The sequence below is a fragment of the Thamnophis elegans genome, chromosome 1 (assembly GCF_009769535.1).
Source record: "Thamnophis elegans isolate rThaEle1 chromosome 1, rThaEle1.pri, whole genome shotgun sequence".
Lineage (NCBI taxonomy): Eukaryota > Metazoa > Chordata > Lepidosauria > Squamata > Colubridae > Thamnophis > Thamnophis elegans.
Window position 1 is genome coordinate 159,049,993 of NC_045541.1, and position 16,886 is coordinate 159,066,878.

The following is a 16,886-nucleotide window of genomic DNA, read 5'->3' on the forward strand; positions in this document are numbered from 1 at the left end:
TTGAAAGGGTGCAGAATCCTTGGATGGAAGGATCTGGGGTCTGTTTAATGAAAAAGGCACTTTCTGTCACTGAGGATAACGTCCTTCTTGGGAGGAGAAGTAATTGGGAGAAGTAATTGGAATGTTCAGTATATGAAAGCTGATGAAGACCACTTTGGCATGTATGTTATTTTGACCCTCTCAAGTCCTACTATGCTGCCTCATCATTTTCTTTCTTTCTTTCTTTGTTAAATTTATATGCCATCCATGTCAACTCTGGATAGCTTGTGGTGGTGTTCCAGGTAGGGATGAGTGAAGAACACCAGGTGTGAATACTAAGGTAAAGGTAAAGGTCCCCCCCCCCCAATGATAGTGAATAGTCTTAAATCTAAATGATTTATCGGGATCTCATTACATGAACATTGGCTAATTCTGTTTATCACGCTCAAGGTGCATACGTGTCGTTCTCCCTTTTCTTTTTTCTAAGCGTTTCCCCTCCAGGTCAGCAGGGGGCGCTGTGGCAGAAGCAACCAATTCCAGTAATTTCCGGAAAGAGGAAATCCTAAGGAGGAAGCAGCTCATCCGGTTTGGGCCGTCATTCCCGGCGTCCTTTGCGCATTACCACCGGCATAGCTCGGCTTTCGTCTCATCATCATGGCGGAGCCGCGAGACAAGGCGCTGCAAGACTACCGCAAGAAATTGCTGGAGCACAAGGAGATCGATGGGCGCCTCAAAGAGCGTGAGTGGCTGCTCGGTTGACGGAGAAGGAAGCCCAGTCTCTGTTCTTGTCCATGATTTCACCCCTCGGGATCTCCAAAGAACCAGATTTCTTTATAATGATAATAATGATCTCATATCAAACAGGGTGGGGAAGACGCCTTGGAGCGAAAAGTCTTTATTTTTCCATATAATATTCAGTCGTCCCCCCACTCAGATCCTGTGCATGTTTCCTTAGGGAGATTTGCTCACTGCTGTCAGTACAATTGACCCTCATTATATAGAAATAGATATAGATAGACAGACAGACGGACATGAATGATTGGGAGGGCACTTTGGAATCGCTCTGTGAGTGAGATGGGCTGTTCTACACTTGATACAATAAATAATTTCATTTTAATCGTGGTATTTATATCCTGCCACATCACTCCTTCCGATGCCCACATTAGAATATGTAGCGTTCTTTCTTCCATTTTTCTCCCAGTAGCAACAGTCCTGTTGTGAAGTGGGCTAAGATTACAATTTGATTGACTGACATGTTTTGTGAACTTCCATGGCTGAGAATGAATTTAAATCCCATTTCAGCACAAAATTCATATGGATGAGAAATATCGGTTGGATTTTAGTGTAGTAAGTTCTGTAGTCCTAATAGTTTGAAAATTATGGTTCATAATTTAATAGATTTGTGAATCCAAAGACTTGTGGTTTATTCAACAAACCATTATTAAACCCTGAGCTTGTAATATATGATATGTAATATATGAACCCAGCTGTAACAGGTTTATTGAAAATTAATAAATCAAACAAATAAAAACAAGGGTCTAGTTTTGTTTCATTAATCTTAAAGAAACATCTGAAAAATGAGAAAGATAAAAAGAGGGTAGAAGAGGGATAACAGATTTATGTGTGGAACAAAAACAAATTACCTTATTCCTTAGACTTCCATATTCTGCACACATTTCCTCCAGATTTTCATGTAATATGCAATAGATTCAGACAACTGCTTTGAAAAATGCTAACAAAGATTACAAAAATAAATAAAATACATTACAAAAGGTAAATAAGCAGTGAAATACTAACACACAGTTAATGAGTTAAAAGAAACTAAATGGAATGAAAAATAGAAACCCCATCAAAATAAAAAAGCCAAATAAAATTTTTAAAAACTATATCAAGTATCTAAAAATATGTATTAAGTGTATGGAAATGTGTGTGGTCTTGCTGTGCAGAAGAAAACAGACTGAGAGGAGGTATCTTACAGAAGGTGCCAGTAGGCCTCCAGCAACCCAGATCCTTGTGCATATTCTATATAGGAAAAAGTTGAGAGGTGGCAAAATTTGGAAAAAATGAGATGGTCAGGTGAGCTGCAAGATATAAAATCATTCACAATTATAGAATGTAAGAATTAGAAGATACCTTGGAGATCATTTTGTCCCCCTTTGTCCAGTACGGGAATCAAGTATTATCATCCAATTATCCTATCTTTGTTTTCTGGAACAACTGAATAATTCAGTCTTTTTAGTGATACTATAGTCCTTCAGATATTTGAATATAGCTATCAATTCTCTCTTTAGTCTTCTCTTTCTCAGGCTAAATGTGCATAATATCTTTATTCCTTATATGTTTTTCTTTTCAGTTCCATATTCATCTTGGTTATTATCTTCTGAATACACTCCTTCCATTCCTAAAGTGCAGTGCTCAGAATTGGATACAATATTCTAGAAAAGAACAAATGATATTCTTGATCTTGACAATGGACTGTACTTTTATTGATGCCACCAAAGATTACATTTGCTTTCTTTGAAGTTGTATATTGCTGTTGGCTCGTGTCCAGGCATGTAATCCACTAAGAAACCAAGATCCCTTTCACATGTGCACTATGGTCCCCCCATTCTATACTCATGGTTTGAGTTCTTTTACTTTAATGTAGGATTTTACATTTACATCTTGCTGGCTACTGTCCATTATTCTTGTTTGTGAAGTTCTTTCTGAATCTTGATACTGTCATTTGAGGTGTTTGCTATCTCCCTATATTTGTGTTGTTAGCAAATGTGATGATTTCCTAATCTTCATCCAAATCATTTTTAACTATGTTGCACTGTACAGGACCTATATCACTGAATACTTTCTTTTATTTTGACATGGAGTCATTCATGTACTCGTTTTGTCTATCGTTATTGAACCAGCCCTGTAGTGATCAAATGGTAGTATAGTTCTGCTCTCTTTTTGTCATCTTTGCTAGAATTTCATGAGGGACTTTGTAGAACTATATCGGAAATTGAATATACTATGTCCATGGCTTCTCTGTGGTCAACTACACCTACTTGCTGAATCAAAAAATAACCCCATAATGTTGACTTGGCGTGATTTATTCTCAATAACTCTATGCTTGGTTTCTATCAATCAAGAGATTCTTTTCTAAATGGTCACAAAGCAAATGCTTAATAATTTGTTCCAGAGTTTTGCCCAGGTTGTCATATTTTTTCTATTATTACAAATGCTTTTATGTCACTTCAGTCACTTAACTATAAAAAGATTTATAACAAAGAATACAAAACAATACATAATTGTTTGAAAATGTAATTGTATGTATGTGTATGTGTGTGTATATATACAATTTTTAAAAACAATTATGTTAAAAATAAAAGGAGTCCCTGCAGGTTTTACTCCACTCGTTATTGCCGACTCTGGGGAGTAGTGCTCATCTCCGTTTCAACGCCACTCAGCCAGTGCTATCCAAAGACATTTCCACAGTCATGTAGCCAGCATGACATCACAACTACTGTTACCTTCCCACCAAAGTGGTACCTATTTATCTACTTGCATTTGCATGCTTCCAAACTGATATAGTTGGACAGGAGCTGGGGCAAGGATGGAAGCCCAGCTGCTTGAGTAGCACTCTGGTTTTGAACCTTTGCTGTCGGCTTTTCAGCTAACAAGCCCAACATCTTAACTGATGAGCCACTGTGCCTCTCCACATATATACTTACATAGAAACAAATAATAAATGCTAATACAAATTCAGTTGAATTATATAAACACAAAAGCAGCCAGAATCATCTCAACTCAGTCAAATCCCATTTTTACTCACTCACCAAACATATTCATATTTTAAATTTCCTGAGTGCTAGGAATGATGATTTCTGATGGGACAATATTCCACCAGAAAGAAGCTCTGGCAGAGAAGCCTGATATCCATGTTTCCTCTTATCACACCACATTGGTTCTCCACACAGGAAATATGCTCTAAAGGCATATTTTGGACAGGGAGATTGTCACCAACAACTTGAATTGCATCTGTTATTCCAGTAGCAGCTGACAGTCCAGAAGCACCCCAGATTGTGCATCAGCTCTTTCTGGAGGAGCAGAATCCCATCAAGAACTAATGTTGGTATTGTTTGACCCCGGTCTGTTTTTATACCTGTCTCCTTGGGGTGAGTTTTAGCCTGTTTTTCCCTATCCAGACCCTTATAGTATTCAGACACTGAAGCTAGGCTAAAAAATGTGTTAAAAACATAGGACAGTGCCTTTTTCTAACTCTTGGGGCCCTCTGTCCTCCATGATTTCTCAAAGATCACAGAAAGGAACTTCTGAAATGACATCTGTAAATTTCTTTAAGATTTTTGGGAACAACTGGCTTTTGAGACATTCAATTATGGTGTTTCCTAAACATCCCTTAACTGGCCTTGGGTTACCCTTCCCTTCTTCGGTCAGTTATTCTCCTTAGGTTTTTATGAAGAGAAAACAAAGTAGAAGTTGAGTTCTGCTTTCTTTTTGTCGTTTGTTTTTACTATTTTCTCTTACCAGTGGGCCCACTCCTTCTCTTTTGTTTATTTTACTATTGATGCTGCAAAAAACAGCCCTTTTTGTTGCTTTCAACTTCTCTTGTGAATCTAAATTCCTTTTGGCTCCCCCCCTACCCTCCTTGCAGATAATCCCTAGTATACCTCCTTGGTGATCTTCCATTTCCAACAGTGGTTCTTTGGCTAGTGGATCTTTCCAAGCAGTTTCCAAAGCTGCTTCCCATTTTTTTTCCTTCTCATTGAAGTTGTATCCAATTCCACATTCAGTATTTTATTTTTGAGGAATTCTTAACTCTTGTGCTCCCTTGGATCAGAGGAAAGTTTCCCATGGGCTCTCACCTAGTAGTATCTTTCAAAGCTTGTTGAAATTAAATTATTTTCTAATAATATTCCATTTATTCATTTATATTTCTAATGGGATTCATGAAATCTAGCATCTTTATATGACTATACCCTCAATGTTTATTCTGCAGTATGAGTTTAAGATTCCATAGCCACTGCCTCCTGTATTTCCTACAGTTTTTTTACCTCTTCAACCAACTCATATACCTTTATTACAGTCAAACATGGGAGAGCCAATTCCTTTGTCTTTCTTCAGTTGTCTAGCTTAAGTTAAAGTTTTAAATTTAATTTGTTGATTGTCACAATTTGTATGCTGCTGAACTCCCAATGCCTATGCAGCAACCTCCTGCCAAAGACATGAGCAGAATGTAATTTATTGACACAAAAATGAATTTGCACAGTAAATAAAAAGAATTTTATCCCTTCATTCCTAATTCTCCCCTCCTTAAGTATCTTCAAGTATGAGTTAAATAATTCCTTTAAAATGGGTTTAAAACAAATGAATTTGAGGAAAATACAATAGGAAGAAGCATAGGGAAGACACTTTTAATGTACTATACAATGGTCCACAATAAAATTTAGCATCTTGATTTTCCCCCTCTAAGGATTGAAATGGAAAAACAGATAGAATCAACTATTAGCACTTATTGTATGAATTTTACCTGAAAGCTGTGTTCTTCTTTCTTAGTAAGGGAACAACTGAAGGAACTTACCAAGCAGTATGAGAAATCAGAAAATGACCTCAAAGCTCTACAAAGTGTTGGACAGGTGAGTGATCATGCAGTCACAATTTTCAGTGAATAAACTGTTGTTTAATGCAGGGGTCCCTAAACCCTTGGGCTGTGGCCCACTACCGGGCCACGGCCTATTTGGAACTGGGCTATGAAAGTGGTATGCCAGAGCGCGCAGCTCAACTTACGCAAGTTGAGATGCACACAGATGCACACTGGGCCATCACTGGCACGGCCCAGTTCCCCCCTCCCCCAAGCAGGGCTGCCAAGGCGCAAAGGTTGGGGACCGCTGTAAGAAAGCAAATTTTCTGAGAATTATGATTGGCTGTTTGTCAAGGAACAAATGTCAACATTGTTTGTTTTAAATGGGTTAACAACACCCCCCCCCCTGAATTCGGGGAGGATTCCTTAGCTGTTCGTGAAGAAGTGCTCATACATTCTCCAGAAAAGGTATTGCCTTAAATCCAGCAACGAATGATATCCTGTTCCAAATAAAACTTTGTTGCCTTTTCACAAGACTGATTGTGAATTATCTTGTACAGTGAAACTGATTTTTTCACTGACTAATTGTGTATGATGGTCACCAATGGTATCCTGACTTTATATCAAGGCCAAGTGATCTTACACATTTCAGAAATTCAAGCAGGCAGGCACGGAGATTATAGTAACAGTATATTTTTCCATTTCCTTTAAAAACAGATTGTCGGTGAGGTTCTTAAACAATTAACAGAAGAGAAATGTAAGTACATGGTCATACCATTTTATTACTTTTCTATCAAAATTAAAATAACTTGGATTTGAAGCATGAGTAGCATAATTATAATGGCATGTAACTGTTATTTTAAAATTTCTGGTTGCGGGTTTTGGTTTTTATTTGGCTATTCAAATCATGGTTGAATAATATGCACTCACCTGCTTTTCTTTGCTACTCCTAGTCATCGTCAAAGCAACAAATGGACCAAGATATGTAGTTGGCTGTCGTCGTCAGGTGAGTACGAGTAGTAGTTGCTTACTGAACATTTGTTCAGTGACTGTTTGAAGTTACAATAGTGCTCACGAAATGACTTTACAACCCATTTGATCTTCATAGTGTCCTCAGTCCCATGATCATCATTACAATTAGTCCTGTGCTTGAGCTATGTTTTTTTTCTTTTTCCCCTGGCAGCTTTACTGTTCTATACATTGAAAACAATGCAGTCATGCTGGCAATCTAGAGCTGAGAGCCATAGTTTTTACAAATAGTACTATCTTGAAATCTCTCTCTCTCCAATCTTTGCTCTATTGGGAGGGTGCGTGAAAAATAAATAAATTTCTGTAAGACTCTCCTTTGTCTGATCTTTTCCCATAGCTGGTGTGATCACATTGCTTTTGAAAAAGTAAAGAGCTTACTTTCTTGAAATCTCTTTCTCCACTTTCTTGGGAGGGTGAGGAAGGAGAAAGAAAGCAAATGGTTTCTATAGTCAATTTCTCCTTTGCCTGACCCTTCCCCCCTACTTCACGTAGACAGATTGTTGAGAGGGATTTCAAGAGAGTAAGATGTTTGTGTATCACACCCATGGCTCCCAACTTTGGGCTGCTAGCATGATTATATTGCTTTCAACATATACAAGATAATAAGCATGGGCTCCAGCATTCCAAGGAGTGGAGGAGTGGTTAGAAGGCAAACGGAAGCCAAAAGTGTGAAACTGACTAGTCCTGTCTCTTTCCAGTTGAAAAACACAATTGTGGTCATATATAGCGACTGCTTTGCTTAGTGGTAGAGTTGCCGGTTTTAAATAGGGTTGTAAACTGAGGACTACCTAGATCTTGTTTATGAATTGGTTTCTCAAAATAGAATTTAAAGTTGTAGCCACTAAGTTGTGGCTTGGTGTCCTACTTAAGCAACTCCCAATGCCTAATTTATTTTTGCAGGCATAGGATGGATGTGTGAAAATTGTCCAGCCTACAATACATCCACCTGCTGTGGAAAAAGAGTCATCGATCTTGTACGAGCAGCACATTTTCAACTTTGATTGTTGTTTGCTATTATGTGAATAGACTTTGTTGTGCTTTTATTCATTATCATACATACTCCTTTGAATATATATTTGGGTCCTCCCTCCTGTCCCCCAAAACACTATAGTAATACAAAGTGAATATTTCCTGGTTGAACATATCTTTGGCATGCTGCTGCAAATTTAATAATTGCCTTTTTTGCCTCCAGCTTGATAAAAGCAAATTAAAACCCGGGACAAGAGTTGCGTTGGATATGACCACCTTAACAATTATGAGGTAAAATCTTGCCTTCATATATTTAGATTGCAGGTGAGAGAAATCAAAAGGATGGAAAACAACATCCCTTTCTTCATTATACGGGAAGGAAGGGGGAGGAGGAAATATGAGCCAAAGGCTTTGCTTAGGATTCTTCCCTTTTGTGCAAGTAGCACTTACGCTTAAGTTTTATGTGGTTTCTTAACAAACCTTCTGGGAGATCATTATAGAACTTAGTAACTTTTTTGTCTTCATTGGGCGGGAAAAATATTATTGGGAAATTACTTTAAAAAAAAAATCCACTGGTGCAGAATCATCTGAATGGAATTGGAATTGCTAACTGGAATTGCTTCACTTATTTAGATATTTGCCAAGAGAGGTTGATCCACTTGTTTACAACATGTCTCATGAAGATCCTGGAGATGTATCTTATTCTGAGATTGGTGGATTGTCAGAACAAATCAGGGAACTAAGAGAGGTACGTGTCCTTTTCTTATACCAGTCTGTATATTAGTTATGGCTAAGCTACTCATATCTTCTAGAATAACAGAGTTGGAAGGGACCTTGAAGGTCTTCTAGTACAACTCCCTGCTTAGGCAGGAAACTCTACACCACTTCAGACAAATGGTTATCCAACATCTTCTTTAAAACTTCCAGTATTGGAGTATTCACAACTTCTGGAGGCAAGTTGTTCTACTGATTAATTGTTCTGTCAGGATATTTCTGCTTAATTCGAAGTTGCTTCTCTTTTTGATTAGTTTCTACCCATTGCTTCTTGTCCTACCCTCAGGTGCTTTGGAGAATAGCTTGACTTCCTCTTCTTTGTGGCAGCCCCTGGAACACTGCTATCATGTCTCCCCAGTCCTTCTTTTCATTAAACTAGACATAGCCAATTCCTGCAACCGTTCTTCATATGTTTTAGCCTCTTGTTCCCTAATCATCTTTGTTGCTCTTCTCTGCACTCTTTCTAGAGTCTCCACATCTTTGTAAGAGGAAAATATTTTTGACTCTGCCGTGTCAATTAGATGCCCATTGCAGAATATCAGGAAAATACATAAGTAGAACTGCTTAGAAGTTTTAACCAAACTTCACAATGCAGTGAGTTTGTTTCAAAGAAATCTATCTAAGTGTAGAAGACTACAGACTGTTTTGAGAGTTTTAGAAGGGTGATTGTATAAATGACACAAAGTTTGTGACTTCTGGTGCACATTGAATCACTTGAGCACAAAACAGATTTTCATCTTTGCAGGTTATAGAGTTACCCCTGACAAATCCAGAATTATTCCAACGTGTGGGGATTATACCTCCCAAAGGCTGCTTACTGTATGGCCCACCAGGTAGGTTCACTTTAATAAGTTTGTATGGCTATCTCCTACGCCAAAGCAAAGAGGTAGGTCATGTGGGATATTTATTTTCAGACCAGCTCAATTACACATTCTTACTTCATGCGCAAATAGATGTTTTCTATGCTGTCAAGTCCAAGTGTAAGATTACAAATTCTGAGAAGATCCTGGATGATAAAGACAGAATTAAGTTTATGTGTCTTCAGAGTCTTTGGCATAAATGCTCAACTATCATCCCCTCCCCTCATACATATTGTATGCAATTTCACAAAGAAATATATAATCCGATTTGGTTCAGAATGTACCAAATGCAAACTGTGAGGGGTATTATTTTATCTGGAAGCCCCATGGTCTACTTATTTCGGGCATATGGCCTTATCCCTTTTATTCTGAATTAGGATTAAAAAAAATAAAATAGACTTAGGGCAGATGCCAGAAGGAAAAAAAGATTGAAATAGAGCTGTTTGAATACTGAAGCTTTTTCTTGGAAGGATTTTATTTTGGATATTTGGGTACTTAGGATTGTTCCAGTCCTATACAGTTGTGTATTTTATTTAGAGCTTTTAAAATCCTTTTTGGAAGAATAGTTTTATTTTGTGATTTCTTTTATGAGATTTAATATCATACTCCTGTCTCATGAGAAAGGCAGTTAGAAATGCACTTTTTGGTTAAAGGGCACTCCAGGTTTCCCAAATCTGTCCCATATTTCATTTCAGTAAGAGTGCCATCCCCAGCAAAAATTGCTGACTTGTAAATTTTAATTGAGTTAAAGGGGGAAATTTTAAAAAACAAATTGGTTGAATAATCAGATTAATTATGGGTAATTAAAATAGTCTTATCCACTTTTTGAGTTCAGCCCCAACATGCCACCAAAGGATGAAGCCAGGCCCTTGAAGGTCTGTGCACTGGAGTGCTTCACCATGTAACCACAAATATATGTCTGTCGTGTTGATTCTTTACTTCTTGAATCGTCTTTGGTATATTGTCATTTCAGGAACAGGGAAGACTCTCCTGGCTAGAGCTGTTGCCAGTCAGCTAGACTGCAATTTCCTAAAGGTAAAATAATGGTTTTTTTCCTGAATCCTTAGCCCAAATTTTTTTTTTACTTTCAAGCATCACATATTGATAATTTTTTCACAGGTTGTGTCTAGTTCCATTGTAGACAAATACATCGGGGAAAGCGCTCGGCTGATCAGAGAAATGTTCAACTATGCCAGGGATCATCAGCCCTGTATCATCTTCATGGATGAAATTGATGCTATTGGTAAGGATGCAGTCTTCTTAAAATCTGAAGACTGTTTTTTTTTAAATTAGCTGCTCAAAGAACTGCTGTGTTCCTGCAATTTTAAGACTGGAACAGGAAAGTGAAGTTAGCAGGAGTTGAAAGTGAAAAATGTCAACAATGTAACTACTCATCTCACTATATGAGTGATGGCGAACCTATGGCACTTGTGCCACAGGTGGCGTGCGGAGCCCTTTCTCTGGGCACACGAGCCATCACCCCAGCTCAAAACAGGAGGCGGGTTGGTGCAGCGATTCCTCCTGTGCCCTGTTTTTGGTCCCAGGAGGTTTCACGGAGGCCTGCTAGGCCCAAAATGGGATACTGGGGGGGGGGGGGGGGGGGGGGGGGGGGGGGGTTGTCGCACACAGTTATGTGTTGGGACGCACATGCATGTGCAGGGGTGGGGCGCGGGGAGGTGTCACGTACACATTGCATTATAGATGTGGGCATGCACACACGCGCTGTTGCACGCGTTCACACGGTTTCGGCACGCAATGACAAAAAGGTTAGCCATCACTGCATTATACCAAAGATCTGTGACCCTTAAAGTCTAATATGTTACTACAGTATGCTATCAGCATCCATTCTGGAACATAACTGATGAATACATTGTGATGGAAAAATGGTAAAGCTGCAAACACTTCTCCAAACTCTCCCACCACCTTTTTCTTTGTCTCTTCTTTCTGTCCTCCCCATTCCCACCCCCTCTTCTATCTCCTGTTGCAAGCACTTTCTCTTTGCTGTTCCTTCTGCCTCTATTTGCATATGGGAAGAAAGCTCTCACCCATCCCAACCAAAGGCTCATCTAATGATGGAGCCCGTCATAACCACGAATGGGCGCCTGGCTGTCTCAAAATTCCATTTGTCACAGAGGTGTGATTTTAGTTTTACAACAGAACAGCCTTTCCGCCCCTGCCTAACACCTGCCTCACTTCCTCAAAAAAACAGCCTGTGAATCAAATCCTTTGGATTTCCCACCTCTGATCCACCAAGTGTATAACAAACTTTCTATTGTTGCTCTGGGCCTATCCCTCTCTCTCTTTCTGTCTTGGAAAATTGGCACACAATAAAGTTTGATTATTTCTCCTCATAGCATTGAGCTTCTTTCTTCAGCAAAAATTCCATGATACTATACCTATGGAGGTGGCGCAGTGGTTAAATGCAGCACTGCAGGCTACTTCAGCTGACTGCAGTTCTGCAGTTCGGCTGTTCAAATCTCACCAGCTCAGGGTTGACTCAGCCTTCCATCCTTCCGAGGTGGGTAAAATGAGGACCCAGATTGTTGTTGGGGGCGATATGCTGACTCTGTAAACCGCTTAGAGAGGGCTGAAAGCCCTATGAAGCGGTATATAAGTCTAAGTGCTATTGCTATAGTGCTATTTTATTTTTAACCTGCATTTATTATTTTTATAAATAGCTCAAGACGGCCAACATATCTAATTCTCCTTTCTCCTCCATTTGAGACAACAACTCTGTGAGGTGGGTTGGGCTGAGACAGAAGTCCCAACTCACCCATCAGGCTTTCGTGTCAAAGGAGGGAGGGGAGCTGCAATTAAAACTGGTTTATTCTTTGGGCAAATACCTTTTAAAAATGCCTATGTAAGTCAGCTATCATCAGACATTTTTGGAAATACTGGATATTATTTTATATTTGGCTATATTATAAATAAAACCTTATGTCGAAAGTTCTGCTTGGTGAGATACTAACTACTCTTCCATGCTCTTTTCTTGAGGTGGTCGCCGTTTTTCTGAGGGAACTTCAGCTGACAGAGAGATCCAGAGAACTTTAATGGAGGTAAAACTTGTATATGTTAAGTCTGGTATCTTTCAAACACTAGTTTTAGGTAGTCAACCCAAAAGTGAAATATTGAGATTGGTTTGATTTTTTTTATACTGTATTGGGTGTGCTATTACTTTTTATTTTGAATAAAATGGTGGATTTATATTGTCCAGTTATATAAATGGAGATATGATTAAGTAACTTGTTAAAATTACGATGTATCCGGGCTTTGTATCTTACAAGAGAGAAACTTTTCTTTCACTTGGTAAATCAAAACTTCTTAAATTAAATGTTCTTTATATAAAATTCCTATTGACAACTGCTCTGGCCAGAGGACCAAGCTCACATTTTCATTTTTGCAAAAATTACAACTTTCATAGATGCTCTTTCTAACCGAGAATTAAAATTCTTGTGGATTCTAAGGTTGTGTCTTGGTATCCCAAGTCCTGTGTTTCTGAAATGTGACAAATGCTGTCCAAAACAAAAACTGTCAATACATTTTTCTTAATTGTTTTGTTGGAATCAACTTCTTGGTGGAAAAATGCCAACATTCACTAAAGCCTATGCTTCCTTGCAATATTTTTCAGTTATTGAATCAGATGGATGGATTTGATACTTTACACAGAGTCAAAATGATAATGGCTACAAACAGACCAGATACTCTAGATCCAGCATTGTTGCGACCTGGAAGATTGGACAGGAAGATTCGTGAGTAAACTCAGTATATCAGCATAAGCCTTTGGCTTTGTTTGGTATGCAAGCAAAATTGGTAATTGGGAAAAAAAAACACTCTTTTCACCTAGATATTGATTTGCCAAATGAACAAGCTAGGTTAGACATCCTGAAAATCCATGCTGGACCTATAACTAAACATGGAGAAATAGGTAAGTTCCCAAGACCATTTTTGCATCTTAAGACATTGTTTTATACAGTTCCTGTTCAGTACATAAATATTTAATGCAATTCATTGTAAATTTTTGGACTGTTTGGGGCAGAAATTGTCAGTCATGCAATAGCTTTTTCAAATATAATCCTTTATTTTATTGTTTTGATTGATTTTGATTGATTTTTGATTGATTTTATTACATTTATATGCCGCCCTTTTCCCCAAGGGGGACTCAGGGCGGCTCACAATTCAAATCAGGGGAGGGGGGTACAGACAAGAAATAAAAAAGACGGAACATAACAATACATAATTTAAAAAAAACACAGCAGTCATACCATTCGAGGCGGGGGACAACAGTTCTTTAGCCCCAGGCCTGTCGGAACAGCCAGGTTTTAAGGGCTTTGCGGAAGGCCTGGAGGGTGGTGAGGGTTCGAATCTCCACGGGGAGCTCGTTCCAGAGGGTCGGAGCAGCCACAGAGAAGGCTCTCCTCCGGGTAGTCGCCAGTTGACACTGGCCGGCGGATGGAATTCGGAGGAGGCCTAATCTGTGGGATCTAATCGGTCTAGAGGAGGTAATTGGCAGCAGGCGGTCTCTCAAGTACCCAGGTCCAATACCATGAAGGGCTTTATAAGTGACGACTAGGCCTTGAAGCGTATCCGAAGATATTGTGAAAAATTTACATACTGCATTTATTTATTTATTTATTTAATATAATTCCCTTTTCCTCCTGGAGGTTTAGAACAGCATAATCTATAAAGTAGGCCCTAGTTGGGGTTGAGGCTTAGCAATTTAGAAATGCTCCATGGGTTGCCCCTGCTTCCAGAATTGTATTCATCTTACTTTTGGAAATTGTCTAGTACACTTCAAAACAGCCTATTGTAAATATGAACTTGCAAGGGGAGGTTTGAAGCATCTTCAACTTTTTCAAAACAGTGTTCCCAGATTATTGTATAGCTCTAAAATTGCGGTACTCCAGTCAGCATCAGAAGCCTTGATTTGCTTGCTTACTCTGCTGAAGCTTGATAGTGAAAAGATCCAGAGATTCTTTAGCATTTTTGGGTCACAGTTCTGATTAACCTAGCAATTTGACTCTTACTATTAGACTATGAAGCAATTGTGAAGCTTTCCGATGGATTTAATGGTGCTGACCTAAGAAATGTCTGTACTGAAGCAGGTAATGAATTCTTTCTATTTTCCTTAGTTCTTAGTTTAACATAGGGCACATAAAAGTGTCCAGGGACTACTTGTGGGATCCGATTCTCTCTTGTGTGGCTGCCAGTGCATGCACACATGCACACCTGGTGGGTGAGATTTTTTTTGTATTTCTTTGGCTTAAGTGGTTTAAGGGCTAAAATAGATATTTAAAACTGCAGGTTGAACTCTTTCAAACACTTGAAAGCCTCTCTCAAGGTGGGTTTAGTCCCAGCACTTGTGGAATGAAGTCCTCAACTTGCCATGCCAAACCTGGTGTGAGTTAAATCAAAGATGTGTAATAATTTAAAATAAACCTTACAGTAGTACTCAACTTATGATCAATTGCTTAGTGACCATTCAAAGTTCTGGCAGACCTCCCCAGGTCTGAAGAACCAATGGTTATTGCCACCCCTGCAGTCATGGGACCACAGTTTGGGTGCACAACAACCAGCCCACATTTATGGCTATTTGCAGCATCCTGCGGTCACATGATCATAATATCAGGAACTAGCATTTACTTCTAATTTCTGATTTTTTTAAAAAACACCCATTGCAGACAATAAGATACTTAACTGCTGTGTTTGCTTAACAGCTGCACCAATTCATTTTAATACGGGCGCATAAAGGGTTGTAAAATTTGGCACAGTAATGTAGTAGCCTGGAATGAGGAACAGTTCTATGTAGTTATTATATCTCCATCTCCTGTGGTTCACAAAAGAAATCTTACCTATTGTGCAGAGTCTGGTTTGAATCCCTGCTGTTTCCAATAAATATATGTTTTTCCACACTGTCTTTTTGCAGGCATGTTTGCTATTCGTGCTGATCATGACTTTGTAGTTCAGGAAGACTTCATGAAGGCAGTTAGGAAGGTTGCTGATTCCAAGAAGCTGGAGTCTAAATTGGATTACAAACCAGTCTAAGTGCTGCTACATGGTTAATGGCTGACAGTGACTGCTGCATGGGAAATGTGGGGGCTTCCTAGGTAAAATGAGAAACAGACTATTCCTTGATTGTGTTATTATTTCGAGTCTGTGTATTAATGATGGCAGTTAGCCATTGGTTAATATTAGGTAGGAGTCTGCTGCAACAAGTTTTGCGGCCCTCTGAAAACAAGATGGCTTTTCAACCCCACATATGTGCAGTATATAAAATCTGCTTTCAGATAATGACTTTATCAAATGTACTATATTGATTTCATCTGGCAGATTTGAAGGTGGCATGCTTGTTTTATATCATTTATTATTTTCTCTTTGAAACAGTAAAATACACCTTGTTTAAATCAAGTTTGTTAATTGGTTCCTTAGCATCCTATAAATTAGAAGGAACATCATCTGATGTTGGACCATGATAAGTTTTTGGTATCTTGTCTAAATCCTAAGCAACCCTGCTTTTCATAGAACAGTGTTTTTAATCGAGAAGCTAAAAGCATTTAAAAATTAGAAGAAGTTATACTTTTTCTCAATTTATTTTTGATATATGCCAGCTTAAATCTTTCACACATTGGGATGAATAAATTTTAAAAACATAGCATGTTCTTCTGTTTAAATATCCTAGTTGACTTCTACTATTCTTTAAGACCCAGTCTAAGATGAAGTTAAGAACTTATGACGCAGGCCTAGGACACATTCCCAGCACATATCAGGATGTCTTAGCTTCACAACTACATGTACCCTCCCCCCCCAAAAAAATCAGCTTTGAGAATGCTCAAAATAATGAAAGTTAAAAAAAAAATATGTTTAATCTTGTGCACATGGCAGAACTGCCTCTCTTAAATTTGGCTTTTTATAATACGAGTAAATGGAAATACAGAACAGCCTACTGTGGTTACTCTTGTACCCTGATTGCTGTCTAGACCAAAGAAGCAAATCAAAATATTTAATTGGAGTTTCTGTATTCTGCCTTCTGCGTCATCATTACTTATTCCCAAAGCAAATCTCTCCCGGCAAACATATACAAGAGCTATTTCATAATCATTCAAAACATAAACGAACACATCTACAAAATTGGTTTAAAGCATTTAAGAAACTAGAGCCAGGTATATTGCACTGAATATAAAAATGGCCGCAAGCAGTAAAAAAGTTGGATTCTCTCAGAGTTACACCCTGGGAGGTTAAGTTATAGAACATGTATATACTTAAGCCCTCTTTTTGTCAGTAAATTAAGATAGCCAGTGGTGGGATTCAATATTTTTTACTACCGGTTCTGTGGGTGTGGCTTGGTGGGCATGTTATTGCTTGGCGGGTGTGGCTTGGTGGGTATGGTCAAGGAAGGATACTGCAAAATCCCCATTCCCTCCCCACTCTTGGGGGAAGGTTACTGCAAAAAACCCATTCCTTCCCCACCCCACTAATCTGACAGCAGAATCCCATGGTTGTGTAATCATGATTTGCAATTTTCCTTGCCAGATTCCCACAATCAACATCAATGAATGCCTAGTGAATTTAATTTCTATGCATTCATTCTAGTAATGTCTGTGTACAAAGATGATGTTTTGGTTGTTTGAAGACAGTCTGAGCTTTAAGTATAATTGTAGTTGCAGAAATTGATAAATCAGTCTTCATTTCAGTTTCCTAAGCCA

General features: G+C 38.6%; 1 protein-coding gene across 1 annotated transcript; it reads left to right on the top strand.

The window, feature by feature from the left end:
- Nucleotides 1-574: 574 nt before the first annotated feature.
- PSMC6 (proteasome 26S subunit, ATPase 6) lies at nt 575-15,835 on the top strand. The gene is made up of 14 exons (XM_032236566.1): nt 575-718; nt 5,530-5,609; nt 6,272-6,311; nt 6,508-6,560; nt 7,776-7,843; nt 8,186-8,300; nt 9,072-9,159; nt 10,160-10,221; nt 10,306-10,429; nt 12,181-12,242; nt 12,815-12,935; nt 13,031-13,111; nt 14,217-14,288; nt 15,110-15,835. The coding sequence occupies exons 1-14, from the start codon at nt 634-636 to the stop codon at nt 15,226-15,228; spliced, it is 1,170 nt and encodes a 389-aa protein (XP_032092457.1). The 5' UTR covers nt 575-633; the 3' UTR covers nt 15,229-15,835.
- The last annotated feature ends 1,051 nt before the right edge of the window (nt 15,836-16,886 follow it).

Bases quoted from the DNA above. Each gene is read 5' to 3' on its own strand.
- PSMC6 (XM_032236566.1), top strand. From the start codon at position 634: ATGGCGGAGCCGCGAGACAAGGCGCTGCAAGACTACCGCAAGAAATTG. The intron at 8,301-9,071 runs GTACGTGTCCTT...TCATCTTTGCAG, and splicing joins AAATCAGGGAACTAAGAGAG to GTTATAGAGTTACCCCTGAC. The intron at 12,243-12,814 runs GTAAAACTTGTA...AATATTTTTCAG, and splicing joins TCCAGAGAACTTTAATGGAG to TTATTGAATCAGATGGATGG.